Source organism: Frieseomelitta varia, unplaced genomic scaffold (genome assembly GCF_011392965.1).
Source record: "Frieseomelitta varia isolate USP_RPSP 00005682 unplaced genomic scaffold, Fvar_1.2 scaffold_821, whole genome shotgun sequence".
Lineage (NCBI taxonomy): Eukaryota > Metazoa > Arthropoda > Insecta > Hymenoptera > Apidae > Frieseomelitta > Frieseomelitta varia.
In genome coordinates, this window is record NW_025110614.1 from 347,184 (window position 1) to 370,253 (window position 23,070).

The 23,070-nt window shown below is 27.7% G+C and overlaps 5 protein-coding genes and 1 long non-coding RNA gene across 8 annotated transcripts; 5 read left to right on the plus strand and 1 right to left on the minus strand.

Moving 5' to 3' along the window:
- The first annotated feature begins 121 nt into the window (after positions 1–121).
- LOC122536315 (leucine-rich repeat-containing protein 9-like) lies at positions 122–1,184 on the plus strand. Its single transcript, XM_043668605.1, has 4 exons — positions 122–289; positions 350–546; positions 607–747; positions 848–1,184. The coding sequence occupies exons 1-4, from the start codon at positions 265–267 to the stop codon at positions 1,001–1,003; spliced, it is 519 nt and encodes a 172-aa protein (XP_043524540.1). The 5' UTR covers positions 122–264; the 3' UTR covers positions 1,004–1,184.
- Positions 1,185–1,932: 748 nt separating this feature from the next.
- Positions 1,933–4,050, plus strand: LOC122536298 (leucine-rich repeat-containing protein 9-like). The gene is made up of 4 exons (XM_043668551.1): positions 1,933–2,180; positions 2,266–2,429; positions 2,491–2,644; positions 2,738–4,050. The coding sequence occupies exons 1-4, from the start codon at positions 2,094–2,096 to the stop codon at positions 3,875–3,877; spliced, it is 1,545 nt and encodes a 514-aa protein (XP_043524486.1). The 5' UTR covers positions 1,933–2,093; the 3' UTR covers positions 3,878–4,050.
- Positions 4,051–5,101: 1,051 nt separating this feature from the next.
- On the plus strand, positions 5,102–7,250 carry LOC122536299 (serine/threonine-protein phosphatase 2A regulatory subunit B'' subunit gamma-like). Its single transcript, XM_043668553.1, has 7 exons — positions 5,102–5,339; positions 5,414–5,544; positions 5,618–6,004; positions 6,093–6,418; positions 6,492–6,705; positions 6,779–6,906; positions 6,991–7,250. Exons 1-7 carry the CDS (start codon positions 5,294–5,296, stop codon positions 7,100–7,102), a joined length of 1,344 nt encoding a protein of 447 aa, XP_043524488.1. The 5' UTR covers positions 5,102–5,293; the 3' UTR covers positions 7,103–7,250.
- A 215-nt stretch (positions 7,251–7,465) lies between these two features.
- LOC122536297 (anillin) lies at positions 7,466–13,947 on the plus strand. Of its 3 annotated transcripts, none has more exons than XM_043668548.1 (19): positions 7,466–7,914; positions 8,231–8,357; positions 8,485–8,679; positions 8,954–9,126; positions 9,211–9,402; positions 9,643–10,171; positions 10,253–10,536; positions 10,619–10,721; positions 10,799–11,031; positions 11,088–11,192; positions 11,286–11,488; positions 11,566–11,698; positions 11,767–12,019; positions 12,103–12,267; positions 12,338–12,594; positions 12,675–12,845; positions 12,907–13,129; positions 13,218–13,362; positions 13,428–13,947. In XM_043668548.1, the coding sequence occupies exons 1-19, from the start codon at positions 7,897–7,899 to the stop codon at positions 13,528–13,530; spliced, it is 3,612 nt and encodes a 1,203-aa protein (XP_043524483.1). In that variant the 5' UTR covers positions 7,466–7,896; the 3' UTR covers positions 13,531–13,947. The 3 variants fall into 3 exon arrangements, with proteins under 3 accessions (XP_043524483.1, XP_043524485.1, XP_043524484.1); XM_043668550.1 differs by having other exon boundaries at positions 9,712–10,171; XM_043668549.1 differs by lacking the exon at positions 7,466–7,914 and adding an exon at positions 7,966–7,984.
- A 580-nt stretch (positions 13,948–14,527) lies between these two features.
- Positions 14,528–17,722, minus strand: LOC122536307 (endocuticle structural protein SgAbd-6-like). Its single transcript, XM_043668572.1, has 3 exons — positions 17,531–17,722; positions 15,966–16,213; positions 14,528–15,367 (listed from the first exon to the last, which is right to left on the minus strand). The coding sequence occupies exons 1-3, from the start codon at positions 17,537–17,539 to the stop codon at positions 15,307–15,309; spliced, it is 318 nt and encodes a 105-aa protein (XP_043524507.1). The 5' UTR covers positions 17,540–17,722; the 3' UTR covers positions 14,528–15,306.
- A 577-nt stretch (positions 17,723–18,299) lies between these two features.
- Positions 18,300–19,655, plus strand: LOC122536302. Its single transcript, XR_006308368.1, has 3 exons — positions 18,300–18,432; positions 18,512–18,627; positions 19,275–19,655. It is a non-coding gene; the product is annotated as an uncharacterized LOC122536302 (long non-coding RNA).
- Positions 19,656–23,070: the final 3,415 nt, after the last annotated feature.

Below are 23,070 nucleotides of genomic sequence, written 5' to 3' on the forward strand. Positions count from 1 at the left end.
CATAATGTTTTTTGTCTACATTGACACAAGAATTGTGTAGCAACTACATAATGCAAGTATTAAATAAAAAAGGAAAAAAATGAAATCGTAATGTGCAACGTAAATAATTATTTTTATTATTACATTTATTTTTTTCTGTTCAATTTTTATATGTATTTCCATTTATTTGCTTAAAAAAAATTGTTGAATATATATATTTAAATAGGAAAAGATGAAATTCGAAACAATTGCTATTGGAAATAAAGATTAATCGTAAATGTGATAATGGACAATTTTGTGAATAACAAAGGTAATAAAAATACATTGAAAAGATTGGACTACTTTTAACAACTTTTAAATATATTCTTAGGCAAAAAGAAGAAAAATAATAATAAACGTGAATTGTGTTTGTTCTACTCTAATATTATATCGATCGAAAAATTATTATTTGCAAAGCAAAATATTCGGACATTGATAATAATTGGTCAACGAGATATTAGTTCTTTCAGTGCAATTTCGCAATTAATAGAATTGCAGGAATTATGGATTGTCGAATGTGGTATCAAGGTAAAAATACAAATTGAATTATAATCAATGCGATAATAGATTGGAGTTTGTCTTATTTAGGATGTACCATCCTTCAAAGAAAATTGTTTATTGAAAAAACTTTATCTGTATTCCAACGAAATATCTCACATACCAAATTTAGAAGTTTGTTTACATTTAAATGTTTTACACCTAGCAGGAAACAATATACACAAACTTGAGGTATGGCCATTTATATTATTTTTAAATAAAAATTTTTATTTGTTAAATATATGTATTTGTAAAAGACTTATATTAAATAATATATATTTAATTTGTATAGAATTTGGATACATTAACATGGTTACAAGAGCTTAATCTGGCTAACAATAAATTAGAAAGAATAAATAAAATATCTTGGAAAAAGTCTGAACTACGTTGTTTAAATTTAGCAGGAAATCCCTTATACTTTATAAAGGTATGTAGAGTATTTGAATAAACTCTATTTGTATATTAATATACTTTCTTCAATTACAAGGATATAAGATATCTATCACAATTGCAAAAATTAAATTCATTAATATTTACGGATCCGTTATATGGAGATTGTCCTTTGATAACATTTTGCAATTATCGCATATATGCTATTAATTATCTTCCACATCTTAAAAAATTAGATCATTACAAAATATGTGAGAAAGAAAGATGTTGGATCAATTATTTTTTCAAGTATTTACTTATTTTAATTTGTTGGCAAATTTCTCCTAAGAGCATAATAAAATATTTGAAATTTAAGTAATTAAGTTTTATTTCTAGAAAAAAAATGATATATTACAATGTATTGTTTCATAAACAATTAAACATATATTTGAGTTTATTGAAAAGTAAATACAAGAAATATGAAAAGGAAATGCTTCATTTTAAAAATCAGTTATACGCAATTGAAATTGAAAAGGTATTTAATGCTTCAATTTAATTAATTTTTATATATAGAATAATATTATTATTATTAAATTATTTTCTATTTATTACAGAATGATCAAAATTATTTAAAAATACAAACATATAATGAATCGGAAAATATAATGTTGCAAATGGAATTAAATAAAAAGCAACTCAAAGAAATGAGAGAAAAACTAATGTTGCAATTTAAAGTATAATAAGTATTTCAATTTTTTCTTCTTTTAATAATTTAAAGTGAATAATTTATAGAAATTAAATGATAATACCTTTTCTATAACAGATTTTGCATCAGCAATTGCTAATTAATATAAATTATTGTGGAAATATAAGTTTTGTTGAATACAATGATACCTCAGAAAATACAGTTATTCAGTTATGTAAACAATTTTTGCAAGCATCATTATGTCCAGTTATGAAAGAGTAAGTCAAGTATACTTCTTCAAGTATAATTATTAGAGTATTTAGTAGAAATATTTATGCAATAAAATTTTTATAATAACTTTTATTATAACAGCATAGGTATAATAGATTTAAGATTACATAAAGTAACAAAAGTAAGCAATAAAGAAATTGATATATTAAATATTTACAAAAACAAAAATTTATTATCAGATGAATGCGACTGCATGATTTTAAAAATTTTAGCTCATCCTGGGGTAACAGATATTCAGAAATGGACTTTTAATTTTTTTCAAACTGACTTATTTATTGAAGTACTTATATATTTTTTGTTATAAGAAATAAAATTTTATATCACCTAAAAATAAATTATAAAGTAACAAATATTTTAATTAATAGGAAGAAATGATGGTAACTAATTGCTTGGCAGCAGCAGACTGTGATTGGTTAAATAAAGTTTTCTCAATAAAGAAAGACAAAAATATCTTAAGTCTTTGTAATATTTGCGAAAAAATACGTGTTTGTGTGCTTATACAAACACCAGTTTTCAACTCAACTGAAAAGTAATAATAATAATGTTAATTTTTATGTTTTTCATATAAAAAACATAATGTTTTTACATAGAATAGATAATGTTCATGACTGCTTGCACATCAAATATACAGATTATGAAAATAATTCAAATGAGATATGCCAAATATTTAAGTTGACAAAGGAAAATATAAAAAATCCTATGTTCGTAATAGAGTATGAGTATATATTGCGTGAATTAACGAAAGTAATTATTTTAATTATTTCTATTTAACTTCAATAATTTTTACAACATTTTAAAGTTTCATTAATAAGGAATAATTTACAAATTGTTCCACAGAAAGGAGAATATAAAAATAGCATAATTACGTGCACTGTAAATGATATAATATTTAAATGTTTATCCAGTTCTTATATTGAACAATGTATTAGTTATGATAAAAAAGTGGAAATATACAATCTTGTAAAAATATGTGTTTCTAAACAAAATATAAATTCAATTGATATTGATTTAGATTTGCCTAATTTGAGAGAATTTGACATTTCTTATAATCAATTGGATGAGTTTCCAAATTCAAGGTTTATGAAAAATATACAAATACTAAATATAAGTTTTAATAATATAAGAGTATTACATGTTGAAGAAACTTTACCTATGTTAAAAGAATTAGACATATCATGGAACTTATTAATGCACTGCTTTCAATGCATTAGTATTTTTAAAACTTATATGTCTAATATGTACAAACTAAAGATATATGACAATCATTTTAATGATGTTACTGATCCTCAATTAATAGAATACTTATTACACATATATTTACCAAAATTACAGAATATTAATAATTGTAAATGTGAAAATCTTATTTTACCTCAAAGTTATTATCCATGTGCATTTAATATGTGCAAAATAAATAATAAAAGGTATAACAAATTGATTTATTTGAAACACAATACACCAAGTATGGAAGAGTTAAAATTACTAGAGAAGAAAAATGTAGAAAAAACAAGATACATCCATATATCGCACAATGTTATTGCAGCGTTAAACATTTTGAAGAGAGTAAAGAATGTGCAAGAACTTTGTGTTACGTGTTGTTTATTATCTGTATTTCCTTTTACAAAACCTTTGAAGTATCTGATTAAATTGAATCTTGGAAGTAATTTTATTTCAAACTTAAATGATTTTACTCAGGAAAATTTTCCAACATTGAAATATCTAGATTTAACCGACAATCTTATAACAAATTTGAAATTAATGGGATCATTTCATACATTACAAGAATTTTACTGTGGAAATAATGAAATAAGAAATATATCACAGATAGATAATGTTAAAACTTGGCAAACATTGCATATTATTGATTTTTGCAATAATCCAATAAATACAAATACGTTATATAAAAAATTTATTATATTTCACTTGAGCAACATTGAAGTAAGTAAAATGTTTAGTTTTTTTGAATATATAAATATTTAGATATCATAGGAATACTTATGCTTACTATAATTTTCTTAGTAGTATATTTCTGGAGAATATGTAAGGAAATCTGATATTTCTGAAGCAAGGTATATATTTGGGAATAAGTTTGACAAGTATGTATTAAATAAAATATATGAGACAGATTACCTTACAAATATTATACAATTGAGTTTAACTGACTGTTCTTTGTCAAAAGTATGTTATTATTTATAGTATAATAAAAATTTTGTATCTATAATTTATCAAATTTTCATTAGGTGGATCTTTCTGCAAAACTTTTACCACAGTTAGAAAGTTTAGATCTAAGTAAAAATCGAATAACTTCTTTATGTGGTCTCCATTCCTTTAAGTATTTACATACATTATGTCTAAGTTACAATTGTCTTGAAGCATTTAATGACAATGATTGTGAAAATATTTGTATATTCTCGAAACTATACACTTTATTTTTAGATCATAATTGCATCAAGTCAGTAATAAATATTACTAAAGAAAAATTACCAGTGATTAAATATCTATTTTTAAACAATAATTATCTTCAAGATATCAATGGTAATATTTTATATCATTAAAATAATTAATATACTCTATGCATATTAATAATTCATTGTAATCTTATACTAATTAGAAATAACTCATTGTTCTACTTTGAAATCCTTAACTTTGGATAACAATGCTATTGAGATATTAAATGTAAAAGATTTTATTGAAAATGATAATCTAGAGTTTTTATCTGTTGAAAATAATAAACTAACATCTTTGGAATTTACAAAATCATTTAAAAAATTAAGGAAACTTTATATTGCTCACAATTGTTTAGCAGTAAGTATAAATAAATTAGAATAGCTATTGTACTTAATAATGAGAAATATTATATTTTAGAATGATAGTGAAATACAACATTTATTATTACTGAAAGATTTAGAAGAAATAACATTTGAAGGAAATCCTTTATATAATGAAATAAATAGAAATAAAATAATTGCTCAAGACTTTGGGATTCAAGATGCAACAATTGAGGAAATTTAATTTAAAAACAATAATATTTATAAAAATATTATTTTATATTGAATTAATTAAGTATCAATGTTTTAAATGTGAACCTTGTTAATTAATCAATCCAGAATAACTTTTGGTAACTTTTGGTTAAATTAAACAAGTACACAGCTCAAATATATTTTTTTAATAAATTTAGTTGTGATAATATATATGTATACATAAAGTAATTGCATATTCAGATAACAGTATTTATATCTACTAATATCATGAATAAATTTTCATGAATGAATTTGATTTCATTGTACACTATCATGTTTACATTGTAATCAGGTGAAATGTAGTTTGTGTGCAGTTTTTGTGTAAAGATCATGACTATATCTAACCTTAGTTACGACTTATTCAAAATAAAAACAAATGGAGCTAGAGACAATACTGCGAAAATGTGCAGCAACGAATAAATGTAAATATTGATTAAAACTGATATTTATATACTAATAAATACTACTGTTATATGATATGCACGAGTTTTTACAGCAGAAGTAAATTTCGAAAAAAATGAAGAAAAGGAGGATGAATATTTTCAAAAGATATATGAACAATGGAAGGGCGCCAAAGCAAAAGATAAAGATTTAACTTATAAAGTGATTCCCAAATTTTATTTTAAGGTAATGTGTACACATATAAAACATGCGAGATCCGTGAGTAATTTATTTTTAAACATTTTATTGTATGTTTCAGCTGCCGAAGGAAGATGAAATTTTGCCACAAAAATTACGAGAAGAAACACGAGCATTATTTTTGCAAAGACGTTCACGACAATTGCTAGATAATAATGAACTTAAAGCATTGTGGGTATTATTAGATAAACATCATAGCCCACCTCTATCAGGAGAAGAGCAATTAATTAATTATGAAGATTTTAAGAAAGTTGGTAAATTAGCTGGAACAAAATGCAGTCCTTACTTTACTGCAGTTGTATTTGCGAAACTGCAACAAGGTGATCCTCATGGTAGGATTAGTATAATGGCACTGTTTAATTATGTTATGAGAAAGGTTTGGTTACACCAAACAAGAATTGGACTTTCTTTATATGATGTTACTGGTCAGGGATACCTTAGAGAATCAGTAAATGTCATCATTATATATATTTTAATTAAATTAATATAAATTACAACTGCAAGTAACATGGATTTGTATTGTTTGTTTTTTATAGGATTTAGAGAACTATATTTTAGAATTAATACCAACATTACCTCAGCTTGAAGGACTTGAAAAATCATTTCATTCGTTTTATGTTTGTACAGCAGTAAGGAAATTTTTATTTTTTCTTGATCCCCTAAGAACTGGCAGAGTTAGAATACAGGATATTCTAGCATGTAGTTTTCTTGATGATCTCTTAGAATTAAGAGATGAAGATTTACCTAAAGACTTGCAAGAAGCAAATTGGTTTTCAGCACCATCAGCTCTTAAAGTTTATGGGCAGTATTTAAATCTTGATAGAGATCATAATGGAATGCTCAACAAAGAAGAACTTGCAGGGTAATTTAAATCAAATAATAATATTCGAGAAATTGGATGTAGTCATGATAATTCTACAAAATTTTTTTCACAGGTATGGTACAGGAACGTTAACTGGAGTATTTTTGGAAAGAGTGTTTCAAGAATGTTTAACTTATGAAGGAGAAATGGATTATAAAACATATCTAGACTTTGTGTTAGCGTTGGAAAATCGACACGAACCACAAAGTTTACATTATTTATTTAGAATTCTTGATATTAATAATCGTGGTTATTTAGATACCTTCTGTCTTAATTATTTTTTCCGTGTATGTATATTATGTATTTTATGTAAAATTGCATGTGTTTTTGTTAGTTCTAACAATCAAATATGTTTTCCAGGCCATACAAGAACAAATGACAATGCATGGTCAAGAACCAGTAAGTTTTGAAGATGTTAAAGATGAAATATTTGATATGGTAAAACCAGCAGATCCATGTAAAATTACATTACAAGATTTATTATCTTGGTAAATAGCATAGAATTATACTATTCTTTTAGGAAAAAACAAAAGATCTGTAATTTATTTTAATTTTATACTGGTAATTTTTAGTGGACAGGGTGATACAATGGTCAGTATTTTGATAGAATTCCACGGGTTTTGGGCGTATGAAAATCGTGAAGCTATGGCAGCTGATACTGGAGATGAATCATCTCACGTTTGAGAGATAAAGCTTCATAAAATGTGGCATATTTCTATGAGATTAAACTCGTAAAATTTTAAACAATATAAAAATAAGCACAAAAGTCTTAAAGTTCATTCAACGAAGCATGACATGTAACAGTTTAATAAAAAAACCTTTTTTTATCGATTGCTATCTGCTTTTATTTATGCATATTAGTTTCTAATGTTCAAAAAAGCTGAATAAAGCTGAATTTTACAAGATACAAAAAATGCCAAGTTAAAAAAAGAAGTTTTTGCCGTGCAAACATCTTTTTATTTTATCGACCAATGGGAAGCCTCCATTTCAAATCCTACGCAAACGTACGCCACCCCTCTTCAGGCACTGGTTTAATGATGTTTATAGCTTTGCAGTTGCTCCAATCCCATGAAGATCTTCGGTTGAGTTCTCGATGACGCTTCTTGTCATTTGAATTGTGCAAAACATTTTTCATATACTGCATTACTTTCACTGCATAAAATCATTGTCATTAAAACGATAAACATTCATCGTGAATTTGTATTGTCATATAATAATTATTGAAAAAGCGTTTGAAAGTAAGAGCTGTCATTTGTAGATTACTGTTTGATTACTATGGCGGTTGTGTTTAAATTCAACCGTTGAAAGTGACTCTTATATGTGCGTAATAAAAAAAGTATTCTATTTCTTTCAATAATTCATCTCGTCGATTTTAGTAAATTTAGCATAGTAAACTTAAAAAATATACTTGGTTGATGTTCTAAAAGTAATTATAAAACGTCGGTTGGAATTTGGATAGTTCTGTTTATCATACAACCATGGATCCTTTCACTCAGGTAAGATTTTTTGTTCAATTACAATGCGAAAATACAGCAGTAGAGTGAGCGAGAGAATTCAAATACTATTGTAAATATTTGTTAATTAAAATATTATTTAATATTATTTAAAATATTATGATTTTTTTCTTAATATTTTTTATACTACATGTATTATTTGTTAGTTTTTAACACATTTTTTTTTTAATAATTTCATGATTAATTTTTTTATAATTGTAATGAAGTTCTAAATGACGAAATAATATTAATATTAATAAGTAAATGACTTCTATCTATCAACATTTTGGAGTAATAGTAAATTGATTTAATTGTACAGAGAATGTTGGAGCGTGCCAGAGCAAGGAGAGAAAAATTAGATACTCAACTATCAAATGCAGGACATGATATAAAAAAAAGGCGTAGTCCTTTAAAAGATGCAAATACCATTTTAGCTCAAGTTGCAGGTATCAGTATCTAATATATTATCTTTTTATATTTATTTTTATTTAGAATAAAATAAAGTTCTGATAATTTCTTTTTATAACATTGTGAAATACAGCTTTAAACAAAAAAAATCTTTTTAATTTTAAGTTTCCAAAACTAAAACACCAACCAAATCTCCTGTTAAAGTATCAACTGAGGACATATCTTCAGCAAAGTCTCCACGAAAATCTTTGTCTAAAAATGTTACTAATGAAAATAATCAGAATACAAACAAAGGAAATGGAAACACTGGACTATGCAATGTGAAGTCAAAATTACAGAGGCTTGGCGAACTGTATTCTGGTAAGTCACATTGTATAATACACCCACACAACTTGATTCAAACTGGTTTCTTCCACTACTTTACTTTTATATATATATATACTTATTCCATATAGTGTATATGTGGTAAACCCAACTGTTTTGTTAGAGAGTTATGTTATATTTTATATTGAATTAATTTGAAAGTATCAATATATTCTTATTTTAAATAATTATATATATTTTTTATAAATATATGGAGTGCAATTTATAACATAACACATCATCCAACATATTCTCTTTCTTTTTTTAACAGATGACAGTAGTAAACAATTAAGTTCTCCTATTCATCGAACAGAAGAAAAATTTAATGCAGAAGAAGAAGTTATTCAACAAAAATCAACCAAACGAGGAGCTAGACTTGATAAATTAGCAGCTCTTGCTTCAACAATTAATAACTGGGAAGATGATCTTTCACACCCAACTTTGGTAAATAAATTATCCATAGTTTGTACATTATTTATTAATTAATATATTTCAGACAATTAATAATTTAGCATGTATCATTTATAGACCAAACCAGCAAATAGTAAAGCAGACAGAATACAAGCAAAGTTAAATGAACAAGTAAAATCTATCCCAGAGCCACAACCAAGCACAAGTGGATATAACAAGGGAAATAGATATAGTAAAGGTACTAGTTCTAAGAAAGAACAATCTCCTACAAAACAATTGAAATGGGATAAAACTATATTGGAAACACTAGTAAGTAATTTCTATTAATAGTAAGTATATACTATTTCTGTATATAATTTTTTTATTGTATATGTCTAAAGCTTTCCAAAAGTTTTCTGTGAAGTAATATATACACATTAGAAAAAAAGATAACTATATTTATAGTATTTAACTTTTTTATTTTTTTTTCATACTAATAATTGTATTCAAGATAAAGGAAAAAATTCATTTCAAATAATTGAATCTGTTAGATTAAAATACTATTTACAGGAGGCTCAAGGCTTTAGTCGTACACAAAGCGATAGTCGCCTTGTATATGACTATAAGACTTGTTCTCAGAGAAAAGATGAGGGTTCTTTGAATTCACCACCTAAACATCTTCGGCAAAATCAACAAACAGTAATTTGCAAAGAGAAACAGGATAAAAAAGAAAATTTATCAAAATATACTGATAACAAAAATTCTAATACTCCAGAAAAAACATCAAGAAATATAACACCAAGCAATAATAATCGATTGACACCTAGATTTGGTTATAATGGCTCTCCTAAAAGTCCTGCTCAGTCTAGTCCAGGTTCAGTATTAAGCAAAGCTTCCTTATTTGAATCTAAGAATACAGAAACTAAAGCAAAAGAGAAAGATCCTACTCAAATGACACTTTCTGAGCGAATGGCACTTTTTGAGAAAAATAAAGGAGAAGCACCATTATTACCCAAGGCACCTCTTGCTATGTCCATACCTCCAAAAAAATTACAAGAAAAAGATAATAGTTCGTCGACAATACATCCAAATAGTAGAGGTATCTTTAAAAATCAATTACATAAACATATGGATTATTATTATTTAACTATAACAGTTCGATATTTCGATTCCGTTACAGCAAAGGAACAACTTAAAACTGATATTCCTAATAATGCTGTTAATGTTCAGCGAGAAAAATTTGAACAAGGTTTAAATGTGCAAGAGTTAGAAAATAATATTTTACATAACACTTATCTGGAACGACAACGTGAATTAGATGTGTTACGCTCTCGTTTTAATAGAAATAAAGAAATGGTACAAGCAGCTGCTGGTTCATGTATTAGAACAAGTGAAAGTAGTGAAGGAAAATCAAATTCGCCTAAAAATTCTCCAGTTTGTCCAGTAAAACCAACGCCAGCGCCTGTATACAAATATGTATTTTTATGTTGTTTTCAAATATATTTCTAATGGAAAATACTGAATATGTTAAATATTATTTTTATAGGATCACAGTGCACCACCACCTCCGCCACCTCCTCCACAATCACAGATTTCTAGGGAGAAATTAATCTTAAATCAGAATAAAAATTCACCAATTAAAAGACAAGGTATAAATTATGTACATAAATATTATATATTTATAAATTTTTTTATTTGTAGTTCATTTTAATGTCTTATTTCAAAGTTGTAAGTAGTTCAACAAAAACAACACAACAAACAAAAGCAGCGTCTGATATTAAACGCATTCGTGTTGCTCCACCTAAACCTGGATATATCTATCCTAATCTTTTCGAAATTGAAAATAGTACAGAAACAGAAACGGATACAGTTAACAGTACAGAAGCAGAGACTGCTACTTTAGATGAGGAAACTGCTACAGAGACAGAAACTGCTACAGAGGCTGAATATTGTGTGGAGGTAAGTTATTTTTAAAAATATAAATATGATATTAGTACATATTGATTTTAATTTAGGATAATGAAAGTGAAACTGACAGTGAAGAAGAAACTGGAAACATGAATACTAGTCTTGGAAGTATTTTACATGTTGTTAATGAAAAATCTTTCCTGAACAAAAAGGTATAATAAATATTTCGAATTAATACTTATTCAATATATGATAATAAAGTTATATTTATTTATTATCGTAATATTTCAATGATACAATTATAGAGATCGATTGATCCAGATCCAGATAGTACAACTTCCGATATTTCAGTATTGGATGAAATGGACGAATATTTAGATGAATGTCTTACATCACAAGATGGATATAATGAGAACTCTTATATAGAAGAGGGACCAACTCCTCCTAAGTTAAATAAAGCTGGTAAAAACCCATCAACGACTTCAATAAGTTTCAAACGCAATGAAGGGTAAGGTAGAAAAAATGATAATTAAATATTAATGTAATATACTTGCAATGATTGAAATTATTTACTAATCTTTTAAGATCATCTTATCGTTCACCCATAAAAAAAGTTTTTTCAACATCTCCTAAAAAGGAAGACTCTTATATTGTAGATGGAGAAAATTGTGAACCATTATTACGTAGTGTCAGTTTTTATAGACGACAACAATCTCAAGTAAGTTATATAAATATAATAATCTTATAATTTAAAATAAAATTTTTTAAATCTTCAAATTATATTAGACACCAAAAACACCAGTACGTATAATATCCAGAACAAAAGAGTCAACTAATCCTATTTCTGACACGACAAAACTTGATACTAAAAGTGAAGCAATTTTAGTAAAAGAAAAAGTGAAACGATTATTAGATGAAGTATGCAAACAGCAGACAATTATTGGTCAAGCAAGTCAGGCATTGAATTTGTGTACTTCTACTGTGGAATTCAATGGTTCCAGAGAACAGGTTGAAGGAGAGAGATTGTTGCTTGTTGCCAGTTATTATCTAGTTTTTTAATATAAATATTTTCGTGAATTATATACTAGCTAAATATCATAAAATATATATTTTCTATTAAAGCTCATAGAAGACAAGCTGCACTAAATGAAGTTCAACGATTGAAAGTAGAAGGTTCTTTAAAACCTGTTATTCCTGGATCGCCAGAAGTACAAGAAAGTGGTTCTTTAACAGTGTCCGCTATTACTTTACCTCTTAAACGACATTATTTCCGTAAAATGGGACCTAGTAAGTAGAATATTACAAGACAAAGATAAATTCCATTAAAAATTTTATTTTTTTTAATTTTAAATCTTAGGTACGTGTCTTCATTTCGTTTGTTTGATGCGGCACTTAGAAGAAATAGTTGCTACTCCAGTAGTTATAGCAGAAGCTGGAGACTCGTGTCTTCGATTTCCATCAACGCTAAAACTAAATGATTTGTATAGTGACTTTAAAATTACTATTGAAATATATTCGTTACAGACACAACCAGAACTCTTACCACATGAAATTAAGTACCATATTAATAGTGGCAATGCATGTGGTAATAATAGCAGTAATTCCAATAAAAAGGCAAGTATTTATGTATAGAAGTCTATCAAGTTTCATTATAAAATTATACATATTTTACGGTGTACTTAAATATATTGTAGTTGGCGAATAAAACTCCAAAGAAATTTTTAAAACAAGAAAGTCGGTTAGTAATGCCTAATGTGCAAAGTCCAGCTGGACCATCTGCTGTTAGGTCTCCAGCTTTCCAGCCAGCTGGTTATGTTATTTTCAGTTTGAAAGAAATTCATCGACAACAATTCACACTGAATAAGGTAAATATAATAAGCATTGGTACAAGATGAAAATTTTAATGTTTTAATTGGCAATTTATAGGTACCATCAGAATGTCCATTAGAAGGTCAATTGCAAATGCATGTTTCATGCGAACTTTCGGTAGCGGTTGAACATAGAGGATTTCTTACGATGTACGAAGATGTATCTGGATTCGGAGCTTGGCATCGGAGGTGGTGTTTACTCAAAGGCTCTACTTTGTCGTATTGGAAATATCCTGATGATGAACGAAAAAAGGCCCCAATTGGAACTTTGGATTTACAGAGTAATTTTTTATTGCTTTAATTTATTATTAAAAACAACATTATTAAGTTTTAAACATAATGTACATATTTCATTGTTATATGTGTTAGACGTTACTACAACCAATGTAGGATTAATTTCTCGAGATATTTGTGCTCGTCATAATACCATTTTGCTTGAAACAACTAAAGCTGCAGAACCTGAAGATGTTGATAGTTTAGTTATGATTAGAAATGGACCAACAACAACAATTAGGTACCTATTTTACAGACATTTTCTTTGATTAATGGTAAAATTAATTAATTTTCATTTATTTCTAGACATCTTTTATCAGCTGATACAAAAGAAGACAGGTTGGAATGGTGTTCGAAACTTAATAAAACACTAAATTTGATACATGCTTGGAGTGGACCATTATCATAATAGTTTATATGCAAAAATATAAAAATATAATAGCGTATTAAAGTACGCTTATTTATTGATATAATGCGTACATGTAGTCGTACGCAATATATACTTGTGTATACTGAACAACGTAATTAAATTTTAATTGAAAATGATTTATATTAAAAATTTTTATATTATAAATTTGATGAATCATGAAAAAAAATTCTTTGCTAAAAATTAATAATACGAATATTAATAATAAAAAGCAAAAAAATCTTTTAGATTTAGTATAATTTCAATCAAATAATTACTAAGTAATCAAATAAGTAATCTAGTAAAGTACTTTTCGTCGAGATGAATAGATAAAAAAGTATCTTTTCCAATAATAAAATAATTTCAATTAATTCCTTATAGAAGAAAAATATCATCATACAAAATACATACATAAATAAAACAATACATATAAATACATAAAAAAATTAAATATTAGTTATTCAAATCTAAAAAATTGTATAAGATTTAAAATATTCATTCATTTGTTATAATGCATTATAATGAATTGATATGATTATATAAAAAAATTGTATATGATTAAAATTTATACGGTAGATTACATCTACAATGCTTAAATAGCAGCTTTATTATAGATTACATCTACAATGCTTAAATAGCAGCAAATATTATAGATTGTAAATAAGAAAATAATAGTATATTATATCAGCTATCAAGTATATTATCAGAAAAATATATATGTATACACAAGTACTATTATAATAATTGCTATACTACAATATTACTGCCAACAAATCATAATAATTTTATATTTCAAAATTTTTATTTTTCTGTACAAAAATTTTATTTTATACTTTATCATTAAACATTAAAAATAAAATTCAGTCAGCCATCAATTTTTTTCATTTTCTTACTTTTTAATCCTTAAAATTGATCATATGATGAAAAGAAAATTGTCAATATCATGTGTCGTTGCATATATTTATATTTATAAAGGTAAAAAATTTATAACGCATACATGTTAATTTGTGTATATATTTATTTGCACAATTGATGTTTTGTTACATACATACAGTAAAAGTATAAAAAATTACTCATTTTTACACAAATTCTAAAATGTGTAAATGAGTGATTCGTCGTCGCCTCTTTCACAATGGATCGTGAATAGAACTTTTAACGCCTCTTGTTCAAAATGTTTATCAATAGTTTCTCTGAACTATTTAAAATAACTTGTTTGGATGCATTGGCACGCGTTCCATAAATGCAATTAGAATATGTCACTGTCGTAATTATTTTGTATTACATAAATGAACATTTGTATGGACATTTCTTTATCTATTCTTCTTTATTTTAGAGATTAGACCATTACTTTAATGAATATTCTAATCGCATTTATTATGGTATTCAATTTTTTTACAGATTTTATAATATTATTTGCTATTAAAAATTAATTCTTTTTCTAATTTCATTGTTCTTTTCAAACTTTCATTGAATTTGATTATTATAGAACAATCATTTTACTTTATGCACCTTTGATGATTTGTATTACTATTATCGTAATTTTGATACTAATAAAAATAAAAAAGAAACGAATGTATTTTAGCAGTGAACAAAAAAATAATATATAATGCTGAACAAAACAAATACAACACTTTCGAGAATGATCTTATTGAACAGTGAATCACGTGCCACGCGATTTTAAAATACGTATATAATATTTTAATACACTTATACTAGCATTTGTCGATGGTCGGAAAGTCCTAGATAAGGATAGCGCGGAACTTCAGTTTTTAGATTTTTCTATTTCGAAACGAGATTAATGGTTGGGTGAAATCCATCCTTGTCAGCCTTGTAATCGACCCTTTAATCAAATAATTATACACTTGATATACCTCTAATAATTATTAGAGCAAAGAGATATATTTTCGACATTCAATCTAGTCTTGTGGAATTGAAATTAATAATATTAATGAAATTTTATTTTTATAAGTTATTCATTTTTATAAGTTGTTAATTTGGTAATATTATCGATTGTTATAATATTTTGCAAGAGGATCCAGGACACATTATAAGCGTTATTGGATCATATTCATAATATTGTTAAATATTATATATTCATAATATTATTAAATAATATTGTTAAATAACGCATAAATAAGAAATGGAGAATTTTGCAAATGAAATCGATAATTTTAATTATATTAAAAATTTTATTAGAATGATGTAAATGTAAATGTGTTATTCTAAAATTTTAGTAATGAAAATAATTCTCTAATAATTTTGAAAATGATGTTCTCTTCTGAAAAAGTGTATTAGTGTATTATTGTGTGAATAATGTATTAATGTGGCAACTGACAAGTAGCTTTGTACAATTATATATAATTTAATTTAATATAACTTTATATAATTTTTTCATGTTGTATGGAAGTATATACTAATTTATAATGCTTTTTTTTTACCTATAAGTGTGACCATCTGGCGCTGTAAAAGAGAAGCTACCAGTAACGTCGAGGAACTCGTCGTCAGTTCCTTCATTTTTCAATTCCGCAGTTTCTTCCCTCTTTTGGCCATCGCTCTGTTCGTAACTGAAGTGATATCCACCTACACCTATATTGTCCTGCTCCTCCTGCTTTATTATTGTGATTTCATTTGGATTAGCTTGGGGTGCAGCGAGTGCTCCCACTATCGCTGTCACGAAGATAAGGATCTGTATAAACAAAGATTGCTCAACATTACTCTATTTTAACTATTACCAATTTTCATTATATAGAAATATTCAATTTTTATTAAAACTATAATTTTTTTTCAGTAATTTCATATAATATTTGGAAGTATGATTAGTATGAAAATTAGTTTCTACTTCTTTCAATTTTAAAACTAATTTATGACTATACAATATTGTAGTATGATCTGTAGAAATTAATATATTGCAATTCAAAATGTTATTCCAATAAAATTGTGTTTTAACACTAGGTCTATGGATGACTAAAGTATAAAACTTATGTCAGACAAATAAAAGTGCAAGAAATAAGAAGATATTTATGATACAACAAAGAACGCAAGGTTTTATTTAAAACGTTAAAAACATTAAAGAACTACTTATTTTGATCATTTTGGTAATTTTAGTGTTAAAAAACAAGAATGTTGGAGCATAATGTATCTGTGTCCAATTTCTCGTCACTACTATCGAAGACGTCTCGACGATTTCATTATGTAACCAGCATGTAATCGTCCGATTGGTATGTTTGGTCAAGACTCGAACCCGGACCTTTTTAACAATTCTCTACTATCTCTTTCATTCTTCTATCACTTGAGTTATTCTAATTACAACGAATCTTGAGGAGAATTTCATGTTCCGAGGTATATCTTATTTATAACGTACAACGCGTAAATTACATCGGTACACATGTAATGGAATGTTAAACTGAGGATGTTTTTGAAAAAAACATGTGTCTGTAGACCCACGAGCCCTTTTTCGGTAAATTGTCTTTTTTAACTGTCATATGTCTAAAAATATCCTCCAAAAATTTCGTCTCAATACTTCACGCAATTAACAATTCAAACATGGAAAAACTGAAACTGAAACTTCTGGCGCAATTTTTCAATCATTCGTCATTTTCTTTTTACAGAAATGTCCTCAGTTGCGAAAAGCATAAGACTGCGTATCACAATCGGAACTAACGAACGACTTTAACGAACAGAACGTGAATTCCCAACTTGAAGTCCGTTTCTCAAGATTCGTAACGGGCCGTTATCGTTTCACGGTGAAATTATGATTGATCATCGGTGCGTAATAACATCGCCACACGCGCAAGTGTCACAGTCCTCTTCACTTTCACTGTTACGTAAAAAAAANAAAAAAAAAAAAGAAAAAAGAAAAAGAAAAAAAAAGTTTCGGTGTCTGCGGCCGAAATCATTGACTGCTTCTCTGACTGAGAGCGAACGAGAGAGAACGCGAAACGGATTCACGCAACGCCTAACCGAACGAATTCTTCTTGTTTGTAGATGCAAACGCGTAACCCACCGTCTTCATGGCGAGAGACTTCTTCGTGCGAAGTGGACTTAACTGTCCCTTTGTCCTTAAATGACGACCGATACGTGATATACCAAGGATCCACGGTGCATCTGCCTTTATATAGTTGGAAAATCACGGGTGTTGCATCCCCACCTGGGATTAGAGTTGCCGGAGATTCGCGGATCAGTCTCTCCCCTAACGATGCTAGGATGCATCCGCGATGCAACTACTTACACGATGCAAGTGTCTCTCCTCTGAAGGAGCGTTTGCATTCTTTGACCGGCGTTGTTTGCTTGAGATGTTAAATACACGTCGCGCCGTAAGAAAGTTGGATGTTTTCATAGGAGTTTTAGCATATAGATATTATAGATCTTGTTCTTCGATCTATGTATATATAGAGAATTATATTTCAATGAATAATATTGAAATATTAAATGAAAAAACGTAATATTAAAATGTTATGTTCTTATAACGAATTAAATTGCTATAGAACTTTTTTCGTTATTCGTTCGTTGCAAAGTCGTTCGTTATAGGATACCCTATTATTTATTTATTAAAGAAACACATGAATAATTTAAATGTTTGAGTTTGGTATTCAGTATTTATTATTTTTTAACAGTTTAAAATCAGCGAAATGTTATATTATGCTGGATTGTTTGTAAAATACACTCGATGTATAACAGATTAGAATCTTTTATTTTAATTATTCTTTTACTTCTAGTATTAAAAATTATATCAATCTGTATGAATAATATCTTAATTTTTGTTTCTTTTTATTTACATTGTTTAAACAATAGAGGAAGAAAATATTTATTCACAGAATAGAAATAGATAGATTGCTGATGTTTATCATAGGTCACCATTGATCCACGTGAATACATGTTAAACACGATTTAGTATCTTTGTTACATGTGAGTAACTATTCGCTCCTTGTTTAATAAGGTATTATTTGCATGTTTAATGTTTAACTGATGTCTTCGTATATTACAGGTGTGATCCTTGGGTCGGGTATGGAAATAATAGAAGAAAATTGGCATTATTTGATGGAAATGTGAATGGAAATGATGTCTGGACGATGTAAAACTTGAAGAGCATGTTGAAAAGAGGTCTATGATAAATATACTATAATATTTGAACATATTTTCTAACAGTTAAATTATTATGTAATTTATATTTATTACAAATGAATAATATAAATTATATAAAAATATGAATAATTAATATAAAAATAAGAAAATTCTTTAAGAGTCATTATTATTATCAATTCAAACGTAATATTAAACAATGTTAATTAATTCCATCACGTTGTGAATTTAGCTACTGACTAATAGAATACATTAAGTCTAAATTTGACAAAGGTCGTTTTCCTTACGATTTTCTCAGTTATATAAATTCAATGCATTTCTAATTTTTTCAGATTGATTTTATTTGTCATTTGTAATAAATGTTCATACGTTTCATTCATAAAAAAACTTTATTTTATAATGTTAACTATGCAATATTAATTTCCGTAACGTAAGTTTCTTTTTATCGAGTAAAAATATTTTTTCTCTTCTAATGAAACATTCATGATACATTACTCGTTGTGCCAGAAATAATTAAAATGTCTTTTACTTTGCAGAAGCAATACTTGAATTTAATAACAATTTAATTGTGCAAGCATTAAACGTTCTTAATAAATTATTATTATTATTAGGAAATGACGAATTAACGAAAGAATATGCTAACAGATTTTTTCACTTTTCACTTGCAGTTCTGAATGATGCGACTATTTAATGAAATCGGTTGCTTGCTCATTCGGCAAATGGATTCTCCGTAGAAAATGGCATTTGTACATCTACTATCCGTGCCATTCAGATATTACAATGAACCGTATCTTTGAGCTGGACTTTGCTGTAGAAACTTCATCAGCAATGCCAAGGACCTTTTGCCTCTCTGTCTATGAAACGATAGTTCTTGTTCACACAGAGTATGTGAGTCGAGTCACGTCAAGTTCATCTATGTTTAGATCACAATAACTCTGTTAAATGCAACAAGAAATCAACATCAACATCTTATGTTTACTCATTAAGAATTTTATAATTTCAGAATCAATAATTTTTTAATAGAAAACAGAATTTAATGGTGCAATTAGACTGAGTCAAATTTAATCCTTAATGGATTAGCTAAATGATGTATTTGTTTTTAGTACATTATGCACTAAAGTTTTAGATTAATTACAAATACAATTCTCATTTAATTAAGTGTAAATATATTTATCATTTAGTTATATATAATACATTACATACAATACACAGATTCAATAAAAATATATCCCCATATTTGTAACGTACATACTGCAAAATAATATAATGTTTGGCGAGAAAAATGTGACAAAGTGACAGATGAAGATTAATCGACATTAAAAAAAAAAAAAAAAATCGTAGTATTACGAGAAACTGAAGGGTCACTCGTAACAGCAATTCTTCTTTTTTTCCTTTCGCTGAAGACGAGACGTGAAACAGCCACTTACAAGATATTAGCGATTTCGTAATCGGGATGATCCTCGGGAGACTCGGGAGATCGAGCACAAAAGCGTAGAAATCGTGGTTACCTATGGCGAACAGCCGAATGTGAAAGCCGAATCTGCGAACCAGGTAATTTTTACCCCCGGTTGGGCTCGTTTGGTCGTCGAAATGGAAGCCTCGAGGCATCGGTACACGAGGCTGAGCGTCCTTGGTAATTGTGACATTTGCTTTTCTCGGCGTTGTACGCGCATCGAGAAGAGCCGAGGAAAGTTGGTGACGTAATTACCGGTGACCTTGCCATTTCAGAAGAAGATACGGAGGAGATGCCTCCCGGCTAGCGCGTCTTCAGGCGTCTTCTCGCGTCTTCTCTCCTTCCCTTCACTTCTTTTTCCCTTTCCTTTCCTTCCGTGAATGCTTCGGTATCGAAATTTATGTTGCACGACTGTTTTTCTTGTTTTCTCGCCTCGAAGAAAAAAGGTAGGGAAAATATACAGGGCGTTCCTAGCATTTTAGCATTTAAGCTTTGTCAGTGTGTTCCATAAGTAAACGTAAGATTAAAATATGATAAATACGTACGTTCAATGCTCATTCTCTTATTTTAATGCAGGATAAGACAAGAATTCAGTTCGTGATAATTTCAACACCTCTTTGATATCAACTTTGCACTGATAACGTGGAACGATATTTCGAAATGCATACATAAATGTATACAGCTTTATGTTTTATACTTTTATTACGTTTCACAACTTTGTAATGCATCTTTTGCTACATGATATTAGCTTATAGAACACACTAGACAAAGTTTGAACACTAAAATACGGGACACCTTGTATATGCCTCCATTCATAAACCACTTTGGTGGCCAGTGTTCAAAGCAGGTTTTTGACAAGGTCGTAAATCGGTGATATCAAAAATTTGTGTGATTAATCTTTCTTTTCGCTCTTCTTGTGACCTTCTCTTCCATTATGTAACTTGTTTTATATTGGCCGTTATAAGCATGCTGTTTTATCTTAATATTTCTTAGAAAATATATTACATATATTTATGAATGAAGGTATAAGTTTTATTAAAGAAAATTTCTGTGGCAGAATATCGATAACGTGTGAATTCGTTTTGCTCTTTTGAGTCATTTAATTAAATTTTTACGTTCTGCGTTTTTTTTATGCTCAACCAAAAGATTGAACGTAAAAGATTTCAGGTAAATGACCGACTGTAACCAAACACGGTCACAGAATGTTTGAAGTCAGTTTACTTTGGATTTATTCCTTTAAAATTTGTTATTGATATTGGATTATTCTTATTAGAAGTACAAGTGAATAAATAAATTTTTCAGAAATAAGTTAATCAGATTGAACTTAAAGATGGCACTTAAAGTACGCATATTTCACTAAAGCTCAATTATGATGTCTCATTAAATTTATTGCAATGTTTCCAGATGTTTTTCTTTCGTTTACCAAGATTGTTAACTATCTTATTGTCAGGATTGATAATTTATGTGTGCTATGTCATCGATGTCAGGAAATGAAGGAGAAGAAGAATATGTGAAAAGAAGGAGAAGATGTTTATTTCACTGTATCTAAAAAATGCGTATTTCTAGTGGGATACAATACAAAAATATAAAAATAAAGAAATAAAATTGTAAAATTTACCAGTGAAGATAACTACCGGAAATCGCGTTCTATCCTTCCTGATCTTGTTGCAGTTCAAACAATGAAACAACTTTGATTTTACGTAATGTTTAAATATACCATTGCGTGTTAGAAGAACCCGAGTGAATATCTATAATGCTGTATCTTTTTTCCATCTATTAGATTTAATTTTCCATGCGGTAGTCTGTTAGTATGCAAATGCGCAGATGTCCAATTCATTATTGAATGTTACTTTAATGTCTTCTGTCATGTAATGGAGAGTCACGCTTGTCCATATGTGTAATTCGAATTGTCAAGAGTTTAATACGTAGAAAATATTCAATGAATATATCTCCATCAGTTTCAATACTTTATGGGATGTTAGTCAGACTTTGAAATCCTATCATGTTCACTATTAATTTTTAGAAGTTGCACGTCTGATGCACTTTGAGAGGTTCATTATCGATTTTTAAAAAATATATTGGATAAATATGAAAAATTAGATAATTTAATTACAGAAAATACATGCTTTGAAATTAACTGGTTTAATAATTATTTACATATCATCATATATAATTAGTTTTCTTTGTTTAATTTTTGCGGAGAGATATTTATTTTAATCAAACATTAAATGTCATGGATTCTTAATTTGAGAACATGATGAAATTTGACGAATATCTATGTTTTGAGAGATCTGTAATCAATTAATCACTTTTTTACATTAAGATCGATGAATGTTGTAATTTTCATTACGGGTGTCTAGTCAAGGTCGAATAAATGTATCCTCAGTTGAAATAGCGTAACACACTACATTAGTGCTACATTAATAGTTGCAATTACTTATTTATTGTTAGCTGAGAATAATAGAATTTTTTTTAATTTCTTTTCTTCTTTTTTGCCATAATAAAACCCCTATCGAGTCCTTAATTCAAGTTACTTCTATATAAGATAAAAACATAAAATCCATTGCTGTTGCAATAAGTAGTTTCCATATATATAAAATTGAACACGATGATTCAAGATGACGAAATCTAGAAAAGGTGGATTCGAATTTTTGCATCATTTAAGAATGATACATTGAAAGTGATTTCTTCGAGCAGAATTTTATTAGCTATCGCATAATGTTTCTCTACATCATTTCTAAAATTATATTTTCTTGTTGATCAAATTTATGACGATAGTTATTTTTCATATTCACCACATATATTATCTCTGCACATATATTATGTGTTTTTAATACTTTATAATATTTTACATATTTCATCAAGGACCAAGTAATAATCTACCGTGAGATTGTAGATATTTCAATTTCTTTAAATTTCATCGAATTGCAGAATTTAAGCAGAAGGCATAATGATGAAAAAATATGAAATTCCTTGGAATTTTTTTCCATAGTCTTCGTATTAAAAAATAA